The 18,897-nt window shown below is 42.8% G+C and overlaps 1 protein-coding gene across 3 annotated transcripts in view; it reads right to left on the bottom strand.

Moving 5' to 3' along the window:
- LOC108286657 (RNA polymerase-associated protein LEO1-like) overlaps window positions 1–17,538 on the bottom strand; it is a 34,014-nt gene extending 16,476 nt beyond the window's left edge. For 2 of the 3 annotated variants that reach the window (XM_037729948.1, XM_037729949.1), the window contains exons 1-7: window positions 11,224–12,101; window positions 10,042–10,187; window positions 8,931–9,015; window positions 7,515–7,609; window positions 6,497–6,631; window positions 4,791–4,926; window positions 3,487–3,667 (exon numbers count right to left, since the gene is read on the bottom strand). In XM_037729948.1, the coding sequence (XP_037585876.1) occupies window positions 3,487–3,667; window positions 4,791–4,926; window positions 6,497–6,631; window positions 7,515–7,609; window positions 8,931–9,015; window positions 10,042–10,187; window positions 11,224–11,304 (859 nt within the window). In that variant the 5' untranslated portion in view covers window positions 11,305–12,101. Of the gene's footprint in view, window positions 1–3,168; window positions 3,668–4,790; window positions 4,927–6,496; window positions 6,632–7,514; window positions 7,610–8,930; window positions 9,016–10,041; window positions 10,188–11,223; window positions 12,102–16,651 lie in introns of those variants that run through there. The other variant, XM_017504624.2, reaches the window with a different exon arrangement.
- Between the last annotated feature and the right edge of the window lie 1,359 nt (window positions 17,539–18,897).

Genomic DNA, 18,897 nt, shown 5'->3' with positions numbered 1-18,897 from the left:
AGTAGCTAGGATTACAGGCGTGTGCCACCACACCTGGCTAATTTTTATATTTTTAGTAGAGATGGGATTTCACCATGTTGGCCAGGCTGGTCCCGAATTTTTGACCTCAGGTAATCTACCCACCTTGGCCTCCCAAAGTGCTGGGATTACAGGTGTAAGCCACCGTGCCCAGCCTATATAGCATTTATATTACATTATAAGTAATCTAGAGATGATTTCTTTTTTGTTTTTTTTTTTGAGACAGGATCTTGCTCTGTCACCCAGGCTGGAGTGCAGTGGCACGATTATAGCTCACTGCAGCCTCAAACTCCTGGGTTCTATTGATCCTCCTGCCTAAGCTTCCTGGGTAGCGGGGACGATTTTTAATTTTTTTTTTTTTTTTTTTTAAGAGATGGGAGTCTCAAACTCCTGGGCTCAAATGATCTGCCCACCTCAGCCTCCCAAAGTGCTGGGCTCCCAAAGCACCCATCCTACAAATGATTTAAAGCAGGGGATGTACATAGTTTATATGCAAATACTAATTAAACTATCTTATATAAGCAACTTGAGCACTTGTGGATTTGGGTATATTCTGAGTCCTGGAACCAATCCACTGTGGATACTAAGGGACAACTATGTGTGTTGTATAGAAAGAGGGAAAAATAAATGAACACAGAGTGACCATTGTTGTCACTGTGATGGGAGTTTTTCTTGTCTGTCTCTCTTGTCTGTATTTTTTGTCTGTAACAGAGCATGTGTTAGGAAAACATTGAATGAATTAATATGGTCAATGGACAATACCATAGTGATTCTCTTACATAATTAATAAAGACCAGGCATGGTGGGTCACGCCTGTAATCCCCACACTTTGGGAAGCCAAGAGGCAGGCAGATCACTTGAGGCCAGGAGTTTGAGACCAGCCTGGCCAACATGGTGAAACTCTATCTCTATTAAAGATACAAAAAAAAATTAGCCGGGCTTGGTGGTGCATGCCTGAAATTTCAGTTACTTGTGTGGCTGAGGCACAAGAATTGCTTAAAACTGGGAGGCAGAGGTTGCAGTGAGCCAAGATTGTGCCACTACACTCCAGCCTGGGCAATATAGCAAGACTATCTCAAAAATAAAAATAAAAGAGAGACTTAAAATTTCTTTGATCTTATAAAAGGAAAACAAAATATTTTTATAACAAGTGAGATAGCCCCTCAACTACTATTATATTCAAACAATAAAAATACCCAGTTTTAAGCCAAGTACCACAGCTTATGCCTATAATCCCAGTACCAGGGAGGCCAAGGCAGAAGGATTGCTTGAGGCCAGGCTAAGCAACATAGTGAGACCTCATCTCTACAAATCATTTTAAAAATTAGCCAGGCATGGTAATGCATGCCTGTCGTTCCAGCTACTCAGCAGGCTTTGGCAGGAGGATCTCTTGAATCCAGGAGATCGAGGCTGCAGTGATCCATGATCATGCCACTGCATGCCAGCCTGGGCAACAGAACAAGACCCTGTCTTAAAAAAAAAAAAAAAAAAAGAAAAAGGCCAGGTGTGGTGGCTTATGCCTGTAATGCCAGTACTTTGGGAGGCCGAGGCAGGAAGATCACTTGAGATCAGGAGTTTGAGACCAGCCTGGCCAACATGGTGAAACCCCGTCACTACTAAAAAATACCAAAATTAGGCATGGTGGCAGGTGCCTGTAACCCCAGCTACTTGGAAGGCTGAGGCAGGAGAATCACATGAAACTGGGAGGTGGAGGTTGCAGCAAGCCAAGATTATACCATTGCACTCCAGCCTGGGCAACAAAGCAAGATTCCATCTCAAGATAAATTAATTAATTAAATGAATTTTTAAAGACACCTAGTTTCCTGCAGTGAACATGGTAGACCACTCCTTGCTTTAACCACATGAAGCAATTTGTAGTTGTGTAGCCAAGACTTGATATCTCAGGCCCTGCACCTTTCTTTACAGGCCTTTCCATCTTCCTAGAGTGCCTAACTTGGCCTGTGTGTTGCAAACTTTGGCTCATTCTTCAACACCCAGCAGAGTATTCCTCTTCTATGCAGCCTTTCAAGACCTACCAGAGCACAGGTATCAGACCTTTGAGCCACCCCTAGTCCTACTGCTGCACTGATCTCACTGGATTTCAGTCAAGTGTGTAGACAGTTAATTTGTGCCTGCCTAGTCTGTGAGCAGTATTCCCAGCAGTTGACTCCTGAGTACAGGGTAAATTCTGAGAATTGAATACATTTGGTCTTACTTCATTACTGAGTTTCTTTGCTCTCACTCATCTTTGAGTCATATCTTCTGATCCCTGATCACTGTCTGAGGAATAGATTCTGGCTTGTTCCTCTGCAAGCAAAGGAATTTTGGACATGAAACTACCCTTCAAAGATGGTTTATTCCTCAATGTTTCTTCTGCCAAATATTGTTACTTCCCACTGTACATTTTTCCTGAAGGAGTTAACTTTTTTTAAAAGTTTCAGTGGGAAAGTAAGTAGAACTTTCAGACATGCTGAAATGACTAGATTTGAAAGGTTTTGTTCTTAAAGAGGTTATTTGAGCACCTAAATGCCTATACACATCATTTTAAGAACTATGAAACTTAAATATTGGGTCTTCAATTATAGAAACAGGGGAACTGCCTTTTTTTTTTTTTTTTTTTTTTTTTTTTTTTTTTTTTTTTTTTTTTTTGAGACGGAGTTTCGCTGTTGTTGCCCAGACTGGAGTGCAATGGCACGATCTTGGCTCACCGCAACCTCCGCCTCCCGGGTTCAAGCAATTCTCCTGCCTCAGCCTCCCGAGTAGCTGGGACTACAGGCACGTACCATCATGCCCAGCTAATTTTTGTATTTTTAGTAGAGATGAGGTTTCACCTTGTTGACCAGGATGGTCTCGATCTCTTGACCTTGTGATCCACCCGCCTTGGCCTCCCAAAGTGCTGGGATTATAGGCGTGAGCCACCGCACCCAACCTTTTTTTTTTTTTTTTTTTTGAGGCGGAGTTTCGCTCTTGTTACCCAGGCTGGAGTGCAATGGCGCAATCTGGGCTCACGGCAACCTCTGCCTCCTGGGTTCAGGCAATTCTCTTGCCTCAGCTTCCTGAGTAGCTGGGATTACAGGCACGTGCCACCATGCCCAGCTAATTTTTTGTATTTTTAGTAGAGACGGGGTTTCACATGTCGACTAGGATGGTCTCAATCTCTTGACCTCATGATCGACCTGCCTCGGCCTCCCAAAGTGCTGGGATTACAGGCGTGAGCCACCGTACTCGGCGGAACTGCCTTTTATACATTTCCCTCCACAACAACATAAATTGTTTAATTGATTTTATTTGGAGAATGCCATATTTTCACAGCTAATCTTTTCTTTGGGAGAGTAGCCCTAAGAAAAACAAAAAGCCTTTGTACTTTTGTTCTCAGTAAACAGTAGGACAAGGAGTAAGAGCTCACCAGAGCAAAAGCAGGCACTGTCACCCTGAAATGATGAACTGTGACTGTCACACCTGACTCACCTTGGAGTTCACCTTGGTAATAGTTTTTAATGGCAGCCAGGCTGAAGGTGTCCTTGCCTTCCTCCTCCACATCATCACTGCCAGGGTCCTGGTAGGAGACACTTGGCCCCTGCTGGTTCTGCTTCTCCTGCAGATGGATTTCCTGAGACTCCTGGTGAGTGGAAGCCCTCAAGCGTTCTTCCTTCTGTAAAGAAGCAAATAACCTCTTCAGCCTAAAACAGAAACTACTACAAGATGCCCTCTTGCATCTATTTTCACCATAAAGAAGACATAATGCCTAGTCCAGGATAATAGCTCTCCCATGTGTCTTCGAAGTATCATCTTCCCCGTCACACCTCTGTTACTCCATGTGGATCCTTTGGTTTGTAGGTGTGAAGGATATGCAAAGGTGAAGAGGCAGAAGGGGCCAGGCACATTGGTTCATGCCTCTAATCCCAGCACTCTGGGAGGCCAAGGCAGGCAGATCACTTGGGGTCAGGAGTTCAAGACCAGCCTCAGCAACATGGCGAAACCCCATCTCCATCAAAAAATACAAAAATTAGATGGGCATGGTGGTTTGAGCCTCTAGTCCCCAGCTACTTGGGAGGCTGAGGCAGGAGAATCGCTTGAATCGAGGAGGCAGAGGTTGCAGTAAGCCGAGATCATACCACTGCACTCCAGTGTGGGCAACAAAGTGAGACTGTCTCAGAAAAAAAAAAAAAAGGGGGGGGGGGCAGAAGGGAGCCCTGACACTAACCTGTTTGTTTGGCATTGGCACAGGCCTGTCCTCCAGAGCTGTGCTGGTGTTCTGTGCTGCCACTTGGCCCAGAGAGAAGCGACTCACCCAAACTGACCTCCTGGAGCAGCAGAGGCTGTTGCTGTTCATCCTTGAGCCACAACCACCTGACCTGCCCAGACTCCACCAAACTCCTATGGCTCCCAGATATTCCTGTCCTGACCCCTCAACCCAGAGCTCCCGATAGCTTCAATGACAGAATGGGGAGGCCTTACTAGGGGACAGTTCTTGAGCCACAAAGTAGACTCCATATTTTAAATCTGTGTGGCGTTTCACACATTGCAGTTCACAATGTGTTTTTGTGAAAGGTTAAATAATCAGTTTTCTAGATTTCAGAGTTCTTTGGTACAATCTCACCAAAAGCCATTGATAATTACTGTGGTTAACTACACACTAAGAAAGTTAAACTGGCTCCCTGATAACTTCAAGAAATAAAACAGCAGTGGCAATAAGAAATGATGAATTAATGTTCTGGAAAACATAGGTCTTACTACCCTGAATTTCCCAGGATAAAGCTTAGCAAACATACCTTCATCACTTCTGTGTGTTGGCCTTCAGGATCACAACCCACCATAGGTAAGATTCTAATTTTCTGTGTCTTAGAACTTCTTTTAGCAAGTGGCAGGGTCATCTTTCTATATGTAGCACTGTCTGTAGAGTGAGGTCTGCCAGGAAGTAGACAAAAATGTTTCACTGGTTACTAAGAACATTTGGAGGCAGTCATACCAATAGCAGAAACACCGGGGGACAAGGACCTCACACTCAGCAGACAGAGGAAACAGAACCACAGTTCTTTCTCCAGCCTCCTGAGAAGCTCCTCCCTCTGCCCTACCTCCTGGGGAAAGCTGACTGGGCTGAAGTGGGAGTGCAGTGGAAGTGAGGGGAGGCAGTTGGCAAGGTCAAAGGCTTTTACAAAGAATATCTCCGACTGCAGTCAGAGAAGAGAAGGAATATGAAATCTCGGTTCCCAGAGGGAGGTGCAGATTCCAGAAGGCACAGTTGGAGAACTAAAGATGAGTCTCTTCATCTGGAAAAAATTGGAAGTCAAAGCAAGGAGGCAGGTCACAGTAGCAGCAGGGGCCTTGTAACAGCCCAGGGGATAAAAATACAGCTAGACCAGAAGTCCCAGGCCGGAAAGAAATGTCTTCCTGCCTACAGGAAGGCAGCTTTTAATTAAGTACATCAGAGGGGAGGAGGATGATCCTTAGGGGAGAGTCTCTGGAAGAGAGCATGGCTGCAGAGAGATGGGACATCAGGAATGAGATGGTGCCAGGCAGTCAAATATTATCCCAGTATGGAGCACGGGGGACAGTGAAAAAAAGCAAGCTCAGAATCACGCATCTTTTAGGATGCTATTCTAGGAGAGATGATTAAGAGACTGGATTGAGCACCACTCACCACTTGTGCCAGGTCTCTGTGTGATGTTCCATGTGTTATTTGACTTCATTGATATAACATCCCTGTGCAATAGATGTTGTTATCGCCATTTTATAGATAAGGAAGCTGGAAATTAGTGAGATTGTGACCCTTCCTCAAGATTACATAACCTCAGAGCTACCCCTATTTATAGTCTTAAAAGACCAACAGATTACTGAATACTATTTATATACTATAACACCCATTCATTTAAGTATTCAATTAATTTTTATATACAAAGTTGTATAGTCATTACCCCTATCTGATTTTAGAAAACTTCCATGTCCCCCAAAAGAGTGCTTGTCTTTTAAGTACTCCACCTCTGGAGGAAAGCCTACTCCTAATCAACAGTACTGTGTCCTTCAGAGGGAAGGTGTGGAGAAGGGGCCACAACAGTGAGCTTACCTGGCCCCGTCATCTAACTGCTTAGGCACAGGCTGCTGCAGCCTCAGGGGAGGGGAGAGCCCAGCCTGCTGGGTCTGTTGCTGGCACACATCAACACCATTCTGATGACAGCCAATGTCCCAGGTCAATTTCACTCCAGGGAAAGGACTTGGTGAGCAGCAGAGCTGCAAGGACAAATCCTCCAGCCTTCTTACCAAGTGCACTGATCAATGTGGATTAATATACCTACATTTTGGGTTGTAATCACTCTCCTGGGAATTCTGATAGTATGAACTGGCTCCCTGAGAAATAGCAGCTTGGAGTAAACTTGAAAAAGGTGTATGAGAACCAGACCATGGTCCAGGGGTGAGTTGTACTATCTCAACTTTATTGCTCTTTAATGGCAAGTAATCATGTGTCGGTGTGAATAGTTACCTAAAGGTAAGTTTGGATTTAAAGACGGCTTGTCCCTGCAGACCAGTGTCTTCTCTTATAAACAGGTGGTTGTAATTGCCCAGCAGTGGGGCTTTGTAAACATCAAACACTTCATTGCCTAAATGCAGGGACATGCTGGAAATGAGAAACAGTTCAAATATTAGAGTGGATATTTAATGAGTCCTATGGCTTCCATTCTGCCCTGCGAGCTTGGCTTAAAATAGTGTGGAACTGCTAGATCCTGTCCGCATACTGAATTCACAGGAAAAGCAGAAAAGATGCTGTAAATAACCTGCCTCCTTCCAAAGTAAAAAGTGGTAAAAATCTATCCTCTCTTTAACTCGAAATATAATTGTTTTGTAATTTTACAAATCTGTCACTTCATTAGCAAAGCGGAAACAAGTTTTCCAAAATATCATTTTGTCATGTTTGATATCTCACCAATGAGAGCTAACTTTAGTCTTTCACATCAGTAAGGTAGCTCCAGTCGCTTTTGTCACATCTTGAGTTCATTTCTGAAGTTACCACCAGCACAACTATAAGACCTCCACCCTATTTATTTATCTCAGGTTTCCTAGGTAATGCCACAGACCTAGACTTTTGTAAATCCTTTGGTGAAAATGACCCCAGACCGGGCATGGTGGCTCACGCCTGTAATCCCAGCACTTTGGGAGACTGAGGCGGGCTGATTACCTGAGGTCAGTTCAAGACCAGCTGGGCTAGCATGGTGAACTGTCTCTACTAAAAATACAAAAATTAGACAGGTGTGGTGGCACATGCCTGTAATCCCAGCTAGTCTGGAGGCTGAGGCAGAATTGCTTGAGCCTGGGAGATGGAGGTTGCCATGAGCTGAGATCATGCCACTGCACTCCAGCACTCCAGCGTGGCTGACAGAGCAAGACTCTGTCTTTAAAAAAAAGAAGAAAATGACCCCAAAAGATAGTTCTACAAAGAAAACCTCACTCATCCCAGGCCTCCCTCTTGGTATGCCAGTATTCTTCAGGCATTTTGTGCTCACCTTCCATCTGACCACTTGACCATCCGAGCATTGCTTTCTTTAATTTTATTTCCTGCTTCATCCCGTCGTATCCTCCATCTTACAGTATTTTCTACCTGGTTCAAAACCCAAAGGCATTGGTTAGTTAAACCAGTTTAACTAACTAAACGTTCTTCTTTCTTCAAGTGATTTGTAATGTTGTGTAAAACCTTAATAGGTAAAGACAGAATACGCTTACAAAAACTAGCTGATGTAGCAAAACTGAAACCTACCTGCTACCAATACCTAGAGATGTTGGTTAAACTAACCAGACATTTTCTTTAAATCTTTTCTGAGCTCCAGTTCATAGCAATGGAAACAGGAGCTAAAGTAGGATGCAGGCTGGAGGTGTTATGAGACAAGACACACCAAGAGATCCAAAGGAGAGAGCATGAGGCTTTGGGTCCACATGAGGTAGAAAGTTAGAATGAGACCTCTGCCACTTGAAGATAGTGGGGCCACTTGCAGATAAACCCAATGAAAGCAGGGCTAAAGAGTGCCCCATTCGCCTGGTGAGACAGGGAAGCTCTGCGCATGAAATTACAATTTTTTAAAAAGAATAAACAACTAATCAAAAAATTAAAACGAGATCAGTGCTTTGCCCTGTTTTTGTGTCTAAATTTATTCTACCCATATGGTAGAGAACTCCAAGTCACAAAAGTAACAACAACAAAAATTGCCCCTGCCCAGTGCTAACCACTGGAGCCCCTGTAGAAACTCATAGGAAATTCTTAGCCAGGCATGGTGGTGTGCACCTGTAGTCCCAGCTACTCAAGACGCTGAGGTGGGAAGATCACTTGAGCACAGGAGTTTGAGATTAGCCTGAGCAAAACAGCGAGGCCCATCTCAAAACCCCAAAAGTTTTAAATTTAGGAAAAAAAATGTTTTAAAGGAATCCCCCTTAAGGAAAAACAACATGCCTGTGAGAGCAGTTGATAGTGCTTTGCCATCACAGACCTTCTTAGAGAGGAACCACCTAATGACAAGATCTCTTTTGTGCATAGTTTGAATATCCATGAAGAGTCAAAACATTTCTATTGTGGGAAATGGCCAGGATCCACCCACTGTAAAATGTGCAGGTAATTCCATATAACTTGTTATATTGTTATTTATCCTGAGGGAAGTAGCTAACAATTTTCAAAATTTTTATCTTTATTTATGTCAAAAAAGGCATAACTGCAACCAAAAAAGAAAGTGACAATTCCACAGGGATAAAAAAGGGCACATACCTCCTCCCATAAAAATATTCTGAAAAGATGTTTAATTCCTAGGTCTAAAGAGCTACTGAACAAGAAACATAAGAGGATTTCCCAAGCTCAAGTCTCAAGTTGTCATCCCTGTTTTACTTTATAAAAGGAAAAACTTAAAAGAAAAAATCAATAAAGTATGGGATGGTACCTTTAATTTTAACCTGATTCTATCTTCCTCGTCAAGCACTTTCTCATCTTCAAATTCATCTTCATAAAACTGAGGATCAAAAGGTCTAAAAATTATGTTTTTAATGTCATGTTAGCCATATTTAATAAGGAATATGATTAATACTATATTTAATCACCCCTACAATGTGTCACCTTCAAAAATCACAGTAGATAAATAACTTCATGTAAACCTTCAAAGAAATATGCAAATTACCATGCTTTCTTGAAATTTGTTTCTAAAACATACTGCTGGAAATAAAATTCAAATGCAACTAACAATCCAAAATGTTATTTGATGAAATATGTCTTCTAAAGTATAGGCAACACATGGTCTTCTCATATTTTTTAAGAAAATGTGTTGTGTTTAATTGCACAAGAGCCCGCATGCATGTATTTTAGTGACTCATACCGACTGACACTATTTTGTAGTACAAAATAATTGTCTTTTATAGATTCACAATGGCTTTTGCATTGAACAGTTGTGATTTTTCTTTTTTTGAGGCAGAGTCTCACTCTGTTGCCCAGGCTGGAGTGCAGTGGCATAATCTTGGCTCACTGCAAGCTCCACCTCCTAGATTTAAGAGATTCTCACGCCTTAGCCTCCCAAGTAGCTGAGATTACAGGCGCACACCATCACACCCAGCTAATTTTTGTATTTTTAGTAGAGATGGGGTTTCACCATTTTGCCCAGGCTGGTTTTGAACTTCTGATCTCAAGTGATCTGCCCATCTTGGCCTCCCCAAGTGCTGGAATTACAGGCATGAGCCACTGTGTCCAGCCAGAATATTTGTGATTTCTCTGGCAGACTTTATCACTCTTAATTTCTGATTTTTCAGCTTTATACTAGTGAAAAACACCTTCATCCATTATGATCTGTTTATGTATAAGAAAGTGCCAAAATGCTAGAAAAATTATTAGCATTAAAATTCTCTTAACAGTAATTCATTTTTCTACCACAGTACATCCTACATTTATTTTTTCAAAATTATGAGAAATCTTCCATCTTTATGATTACTCAACTAATGATAAATAAGAAATATTTATTTGGATTTTTTTTTCAATATCTTGAAAATTTTAATCACTCCTCTTACTTGGGTTCTATACTGAGAAACTTGGGTAGTTTAACAAAATACAATTCATTTCCTAAATCAGAGTTGATACTGGGAATTTCCGTTTCTATTATGGTTTCAGAAATTGGCTCTTCCTCCTGTTGGTCCTGAAGCACTCCATGTTCATCCTAAGAAAGGAATCAGAATGTCAGATCTTGAAGGGGCCTTAGAAATCGCTAGCTTTACTATCCTGCACTGGGCAAATGCAGGTTTGATGGGAAGTAAATTTTTTTTTTTTTTTTTTGATACGAGTCTCGCTCTGTTACCCAGGCTGGAGTGCAGTGGTGTGACCTCAGCTCACTGTAACCTCCGCCTCCCGGTTTCAAACAATCCTACCTCCTCAGCCTCCTGAGTAGCTGGGATTATAGGCCTGCGCCACCACACCTGACTAATTTTTGTATTTTTAGTAGAGATGAGGTTTCACCATGTTGGCTAGACTGGTCTCAAACTCCTGACCTCAGGTGATCCACCAGCCTTGGCCTCCCATAGTGCTGGGATTACAGGCATGGCGTACAGGCATGAGCTACCGTGCCTGGCCAGGAAGTAAATTTAGACTCCACTTTAGGTATAAAACAGCAACTCTGCTAAGCTTCTTCCTAAAACTTCACCTCATGCCTACAAAAAAGCAACACAGGCTGGGCGCAATGGCTCATGCCTGTAATCTTTGAGACTTTGTTTGAAAAAAAAAAAAAGAAAAAGCAGAAAAAACATGAGAAACAAGATCTGTTAGCCTGTATTACTAGAAAAATGTATAAGTATCTATTTTGTTGACATAAATATTTTGCATAATATATTCAGCAACAGAAGCGTGAAATTATTCACCCCCTCAATACTAGGCAACTATTAAAATCAGAGAATATCAACATAGCTCATGCTTCTTGTCACAGGCTTGAATAAGAAAAACTTTTAAATCAAAGGTTTTTACATTATGACTCCTTACAGTCTAGCCCTTGAAGTTTGGCATCAACCTCATTCTGAGTAGTTCCTTCTGTGCCTTCTTATACCCAGAAATTCTCAGTATAGCTAAGAAAATCACCTGTTCATCAGATGTTCAGCTATCCATGTCCTCTCTCAACATGAGAGAGACACACTCATCACCCTCTGAAGCTTTTTTTTTTTTAGCTTTGAATAATGGGATTGGTTGATATTGGTGATTGTACTTACAACCGGCTGTCCTGGAATAGGTGATTGATTGCCCTCATCACTCTCAGAAGAAATGTCTTCTATATCTCCAAACAGATCCATGGTCCCACTAGGATCTTCGGGGTTGGAGTGGAAATGTACAGTATTAATTTTTCCAACTAAAGTTATTTACACAGTTCTTGGTCTACTTCAACATCATCCTAAGATTCATAAACCAAATCTCCATTAAACCAATCTCAAACTGGCTCCTTAAGCCTGGTTCTCAGAAGCTTAACTACAGTGACTTGGAGAAAGGAGGAGGTAGAATCGATGCATAAAAGGCAATCACTGTGGCAGCCAGCTTCTTTCAAGATTCCTGCCCATCAGTAATTCCTGCCTCTGGTTTCCATGCCCTTGTGTAGTCTTCTCCAACACTGTGTCATGACTGATCTATGTGATCAATAGAATACAACCTCTATTCAAGATGAGGCTATGAAAGATACTGTGGCTTTTCTGTCTTGCTCTTTCTTAGGTCACTCGCTCTGGGGAAAGCCAGCTGCCACACTGTGAGGACATTCAGACTGCCTGTGGAGAGACCCACATAGTGAAAAACTAAGGCCCCTGCCAAGAGCCATGTGAGCCATCTTGGAAACAGATCCTTCAGCCCTAGGCAAGCCTTTAGATAATGTAGTGCCATTTCAACATCTTGACTGCAGCCTGCAGGAGACTCTGAGTTAGAAACACCCAGCAAAGCCATTCCAAAATTCCTAACCCTTAGAATCAGCATGATATAGTAAATACTTGTTGTTGTAAGCTGCTGAGTTTCAGAATGTTATTTATTTATTTATTTAGACAGAGTCTCACTCTGTCACCCAGGTTGGAGTGCAGTGGTGCAATCTCGGCTCACTGCAACCTCCACCTCCCAGGTTTAAGCAATTCCCTGCCTCAGCCTCCCAAGTGGCTGGGATTACAGGAACCCACCACCACACCCTGCTAATTTTGAATCTTTAGTAGAGATGGGGTTTCACCTCTTGGCCAGGCTGGTCTTGAACTCCTGACCTCATGATCCACCAGCCTTGGCCTCCCAAAGTGCTGAGATTACAGGCATGAGCCGCCACACCCCCAGCTTTTTTTTTTTTTTTTTTTTTTTTGAGCCACCGTCTCACTCTGTCACCCAGGCTGGAGTGCAATGGTGTGATCTCGGCTCACTGCAACCTCCGCCTCCCAGGTTCAAATGATTCTCCTGCCTCAGCCTCCCGAGTAGCTGGGACTACAGATGTGTGCCACCTACCCAGCTAATTATTATATTTTTAGTGGAGACAGCATTTCACCATGTTGGCCAGGCTGATCTCAAACTACTGACCTCAAGTGATTCACCCACCATGGCCTCCCAAAGTGTTGGGATTACAGGTTTGAGCCACCATGCCTGGCCAATTCTTTAGAGAAATTTTACTAGATTTTACCCTTCGAGAAGCTTAGGGTTCTATAAAAATGTTATGAACCTTTCCTAAATTCCTGGCTTTTGAAAGCGATGCATCCATAAGTGAGCTTAAGTACACAAAAGAACCTTGTATCAGGAGCCAGGGCCAAAATGTGTGCATTACTAGAAAATGAAAAGCTACCATTGCTAGGCTATCTAGCTACTATTGCTTAGTCACTATGTGTGAGTTATGGCCAGGCGTGGTGGCCTATAATCCCAGCACTCTGGGAGGCTGAGGTGGGTGGATCACCCGAGGTCAGGAGTTCAAGACCAAGCTCGTCAACATGGCGAAACCCCATCCCTACCAAACACAAAACTTAGGGTGGTGTGGTGGCACACACCTGTAATCCCAGCTACTTGGGAGGCATGAGAATTGCTTGAATCCAGGAGGTAGAGGTTGCAATGAGCCAAGATTGTGTCACTGCACTCCAGCGTGGGAGACAGAGTGAGACTCTATCTCAAAAAAAAAAAAAAAAAGTGCTAGTAAGTTTAATGTACCAGGAGTAGTGAATAGCTACATGCATAATTTGTACCATTTTATAAAGTTTAAGAAAGAGACATTTGCAATGGAGTTATGCTGACTCTTTTTCCTTGTTTTAATCCCCCAGGCTGTCACAAAGTATATTTGATGGTAGCTTTGATTGTGATTGTTGCTCCCTAACAAAGACATCTGTTAACCAACAGCTGCCAGGGCTCCCTACTGAAATATGTAGCAACAAAGGGGCAAAATTCTGAACCAAAACGGAAAGAATGCTAACAGCATCTGATAACACTGCTGCTCAGGATCAGCCCAACACTGAATGTATCCCCATTGTGCAAGAATGTTCATAGAAGCCTCTTTTGTCCTTATTTACCCACATTTGTATCAAATCTTTTTTTCTTTTCTTTTTGAGGTAGAGTCTTACTCTGTTGCCCAGGCTGGATTACAGTGGCATGCTGCAACCTCTGCCTCTTGGGTTCAAGCAATTCTCCTGCCTCAGCTTCCAGAGCACCTGGGATTACAGGCACAGGCCACCACACCCAGCTAACTTTTGTATTTTTAGTAGAGATGGAGTTTCACCATGTTAGCCAGACTGGTCTTGAACTGCTGGCCTCAAGTGATTTGCCTGCCTTGGCCTCCAAAAGTGCTGGGATTACAGGTGTGAGCCACTGCACCAAGCCTAATTTGTGTCAAATCTTAAATCATTTGGCACAGTACACATAAGTGCATAGTATTGCATTCAGTTTGAGTTTCTTGGGTGTTTTCTTTAAAGATATTTTCAGTTGCTGCCCCTTTCTTGAACTCTACTAGAATCTTTTTAATTTTCAGTATGAGTAGAGCTTTTTGAACTATACATTAAATGAGAACTTCGTCTGCATATCCACTGTGTGTGGCCGAGAGCTGAGCAGATACCCATAGTCATTTTATTATTTGCATAATGGGGACTGAACAAATGTGTAAATAAATTGAGGATAACTGAAACTAGGCTTTTGCTTTTAGAGAAGGGGACAGAAGAGGCAATTCAGCAGAAGTCTGTATTAAGGGAGCCTAAGTCACCTAAACAAGAACCTTCTCATGCCTTTTGGACCTCAGTGGGCCAAGATGATAGATTGGTGAAAGACTGCCATACATATGCCCAATCTTATGGCTTCCTGGGACAGAAAATGCCCAGTTCATTCTGAGAAGCTCAGCCTGCGTGGTTACTTGATGTCCCATGATTAAGTGTTAAAAGGGACTGACTACAAGAGGATGTGGGTATGTTTCAAATCCCTAGAGACCTGTACTCAGTTATCTTGCTGATTCTAACCACAGGGTTCAGGCAGCAGTGATATTTGCCACAGACACACCAAGCACTATCAGATATGCTGGGTTATATTAGGCTGAAGTGGAAGAGCAGTTTGCCCTGTAGCGCTGGAATTACTGCAGAACAGTCTCTTATTCTGGTCCTCAATTAAAGTAGGTAGCATCTCTGCCTCGCTTGGCAAAAGGTCAAAGTAACACAAAGAAATAAACTGTACGTTGGCTTCTAGATCCAGAAAGATCCACCAGACATTATTTTTCACTGGTAGGTGGTTCAAGGTACAGCACCTTATCCTTCATTTTGGAGGGGCTATCCAGACATGCTCCAGACCATTAGTCCCCTGGAAACTTTACTGAGGTGGCATGCCCCTAAATTTTGATGGGACTTATCTCCTACTCTCTGATTTGCATGGTGATTACTAAAGCATCTAAAGTACAACTATTTCCTACTCATCAGATCAGATACCATCAGTATAATGTCATTGATGCAGTGGACCGGCGTGACATGTGGAACATAAAAAGGGTCAGGATTTTTGCAGACTCCATATGGCAGAGTACAGGTGAGTCCATGTAACTGCAAGGCAAGATTGTTGCCTCAGACCAAAGGAGCTTCATTTGTCTAATAAGGGGAACTACTGGTCTAATGAGGGGTGCCATTGGTCTAATAAGTAAAAGCAAACTATTTCTGTTTGTCCTTACATATTGATATGGAGGGGAAAAAAGCATTTGTCCAGGCTGGTCTTGAACTCCTGACCTCAGGTGATCCACCCACCTTGGCCTCCCAAAGTGCTGGGATTACAGGCGCAAGCCACCACACCTGGCCCTGCCTACAGCTTTTGAAGGATACATGTCCTCCTCTGCTTAATATTTCTCAATGTCCTAGCAACCCAGCCTGGGTGACAGCATGAGACTCGGTCTCTAAATAAATAAATAATAGCAGCTGCTAGTAGAGTCATTATTTGTTTCAGTGTAAGATAACCAGTCATTTCCAAGATCAGTCTGCCATCTGCACAGGCCATAAAGGTGAGCTAAATGAGGGATGTGGCCAGGTGCAGTGGCTCATGCCTGTAATCCCAACACTGTGGGAGGTGCAAGGTGGGCAGATCACCTGAGGGCAAGAGTTCCAGAGCAGCCTGGCCAACATGGTGAAACTCCATGTCTACTAAAAATACAAAAAAACTAGCCAGGCATGGTGGAGTGTGTCTGTAATCCCAGCTACTTGGGAGGCTGAGGCAGTTAGAATCACTTGAACCTGGGAGGTGGAGGTTGCAGTGGGCTGAGATCACACCACTGCACTCCAGCCTGGGTGATGGATCAAGACTCCATCTCAAAAAAAATAATAATAAAATAATAAATAAATAAATAGAGGATGTAAGAGGTATCAACACCTCTTCTTCTTTCAAGTCTTTGATGGTATCATTCACCTTTGCAATTCCCCCAAGCGTGCAATGTTGTTTTTGGTTTATTATCCTGGTGAGAAAAATAAGTTCTGGGTGCTTCCACCTGGTCCTTTCTACTTTAATGGTGCTTACTTCATGGATCAGAAGACAATGTGGGGAATCTCTCAGTTGACAAAACATATCTATTCCAATCATATATTTAAGAACTGGGGAAACAACCACAAGGTGGGTCAGTAAATCTGGAGGGCATACTGTGAATTTAACTTGGGCTAAAACTCCATCTATCACCGTCAGTCTCCACATTGTATTTAGTAGAGTATTTTAGGTTCTAGGAGTGAGCATCAACTGAGCCAGTATCTAGTAATCTCCCAAATTCTGGGTATTTCCTTTCCCCAGTTCATAGTCTAGTAAATGAGATAATCTGACTCACTGTGATACCAATGGACACCATGGGCTACCAGCATCCACCTTCTCATTGGTGGGGAGTCCAGATCTGCATTCAAACCAAACCAAGCCCTAAACTCCATCTTTGAGGATCTGTTTCCTTGACCAGTTAGTCAGGTTCTAGTCAGGAAACAGAAAACACACCAGTTGTCTGTATAGACAGAATTTAAAATTTTAAAGTTGCAATTGGGTTTAAAGTTATGGATGAGGTTACTTAAAGTTTAAAAAGAGGAACTCTGAGGGTTCACAGAGGTAGCAGATGCAAAGAACAGCTTCCACCTGTGAGGCTGAGGGAACATAGGGAAGAGGGGAGATCATAAAAACTTAAACACTTACATAAAGGGCTCCCTGGGGCTTAACTCATACCTGAGGGAAAGCTGCTGCCCAGCTGGTCCTGATGTCTCTCAGGGAGGAAAATGAAGCTGGCTCTTCAAGCGCTGGCCAAACTGCAAACTGGACTCCACGGAGCTGCAGAAAGGCTCTGCCTCTGCTGAGGTGAAGAAGTGTTGGTGGGTGCCCTCACAGAAGATGCAAGTCAACAGGAAGCCCCCAGAAAGTTCCATAAGCAAACAGGAAGGAGCAATCCCTTCTTAGTTCTCCAGGCTTCCAGTCTTCCTTTGGCGCCCCCTAACAGTGGGCAGCTGGCGAAGCTCAAATCTGGTTTGTGAACTCCTGGTCCCAGCACCACTGTGCCAGGTACAGAAGATGAGGTTGGAAAGGAGACAAGCTTAATTGACACAAGTGTCTTCTGGTAAACTGTTTAAAACAAACACACAAAACTATGTTTCCTTGGAGAGACTGGAGTCAGAATGAAGGTTCTTAAAAACCAGGTAGAAGAGTTTCCATTTGATAAGCAAGGAAATGGCTGACACTGAAGATTTCTGAGTTAGGAAAGTGACATGATGATGACTTACACCCTCCCTCGATGTCACTTTTCTTTCTCAATAACCAGGCTTCAGGGTACTCCCACAACTACCACTCCCATGTTGGACTAACAGCACCAGGAAGAAAGGAGAGTAGAAGTAGAGGCTGTCAGCAAGGACAAGATTAGTGTATGTAGGCAAATATGTGTGTGGTGGATTTCAAAGATACCTGCAAATTCTTTGCCTTTCTTCCCATCAAAAGGAATCAAATTCTCCTTCCTTTGTATTTTTTGTTTGTTTTTTAAGACAGAGTCTCACTCTTGTTGCCCAGGCTGGAGTGCAGGGGCATGATCTCGGCTTACTACAACCTCCGACTCCCGTATTCAAACAATTATTCTGCCTCCAGCCTCCTGAGTAGCCGGGATTACAGGCACGCGCCACCATGCCCGGCTAATTTTGTATTTTTAGTAGAGATGGAGTTTCACCATGTTGGCCAGGCTGGTATTGAACTCCTGACCTCAGGTGATGCCTGCCTCAGTCTCCTAAAGCACTGGGATTACAGGTATGAGCCACCAAGCTCAGCCTCCTCCCTTTGAATATGGGCTCACATCAATGATTCACTTCCAACAAAATGTGGTAGAAGTGAGGCTGTGTGGCTTTCAATGCTAGGTTATACAAGGTAATACAAAGACCAGGTAATACATCTTTTGCCTCCCACTTTCTGATGCTCATCTTCGGAACCCAGCCACCATGCTCTGAAAAAGCAAGACCATGTCTAGGTTGAGACAATGTGACGCTCATTTTGTTTACACACGAATACAAGGGGCATCAAAATCTCAATAATCAAGATAAATAACATTGTAATGCAGTACTTTAAAAAAAATCCAAATTAATGCAGAAAATTCACAATAAACAAAATTTTAAATAAAGACAATCTGGCTGGGCAGGGTGGTTTACACCTGTAATCCCAACACTTCAGGAGGCTGAGGCAGTGGATCACTTGAGCCCAGGGGTTAGAAACCAGCCTGAGCAAAATGGCAAAACCCCATCTCTATAAAAAACACAAAAATTAGTAGGACATGGCAGTGCACACCAGTAGTCCCAGCTACTTGGGAGGCTGAGGTAAGACACAGCTAAGCCCAGCAAGGAGAGATTTCAGTGAGTTTTTATCATGCTACTGCAGTCCAGCCTGGATTTGTTTTGATAAGCCCTGTCTCAAAAAATAAAAAACAAAAACAAACAAAAAAGACAGAATCCAATTCTGCCCTTGTATATCTCTCCACATTCTAGTCCTAGACTTGTTAGATCTTGTAGTTATTTAAAATTTTAACATTTTGTTCATCATGGATTTTTTGACATTAATTTTGAATTACTACAGTATTTAAAAAATTATATTACAACAGTATTTATCATGGTTATCACAGTGGATCGAGTAGTGCCCTCCCTCACCCCCCAATCAAATTAATGTCTACCCAGAACTTCAGTACATGCCCTTATTTGGAAATAGAAAAATTTGCACAAGTAATTAGTCAAGATAATGTCACACTGAATTAGAGTTGGCCCTAAATACAATGAATGGTGTCCTTATAAAAAGAGAGAGATCTGGAGATAGTGAGACCCAGAACAGAGGAAGGTCATGTGAAGACAGAGGCAGAGACTGAAGTCGTATTATCACAAGCCACAGCCTGCCAGGAACCACCAGAAACTGAGAGGAGGCAAGGAAGGATCTCTGCCAAGAGTCTCTGGCCC

Source organism: Cebus imitator, unplaced genomic scaffold, assembly GCF_001604975.1.
Source record: "Cebus imitator isolate Cc_AM_T3 unplaced genomic scaffold, Cebus_imitator-1.0 Scaffold325, whole genome shotgun sequence".
NCBI classification, from domain to species: domain Eukaryota; kingdom Metazoa; phylum Chordata; class Mammalia; order Primates; family Cebidae; genus Cebus; species Cebus imitator.
This window is presented reverse-complemented; position numbering and strand designations above follow the sequence as displayed.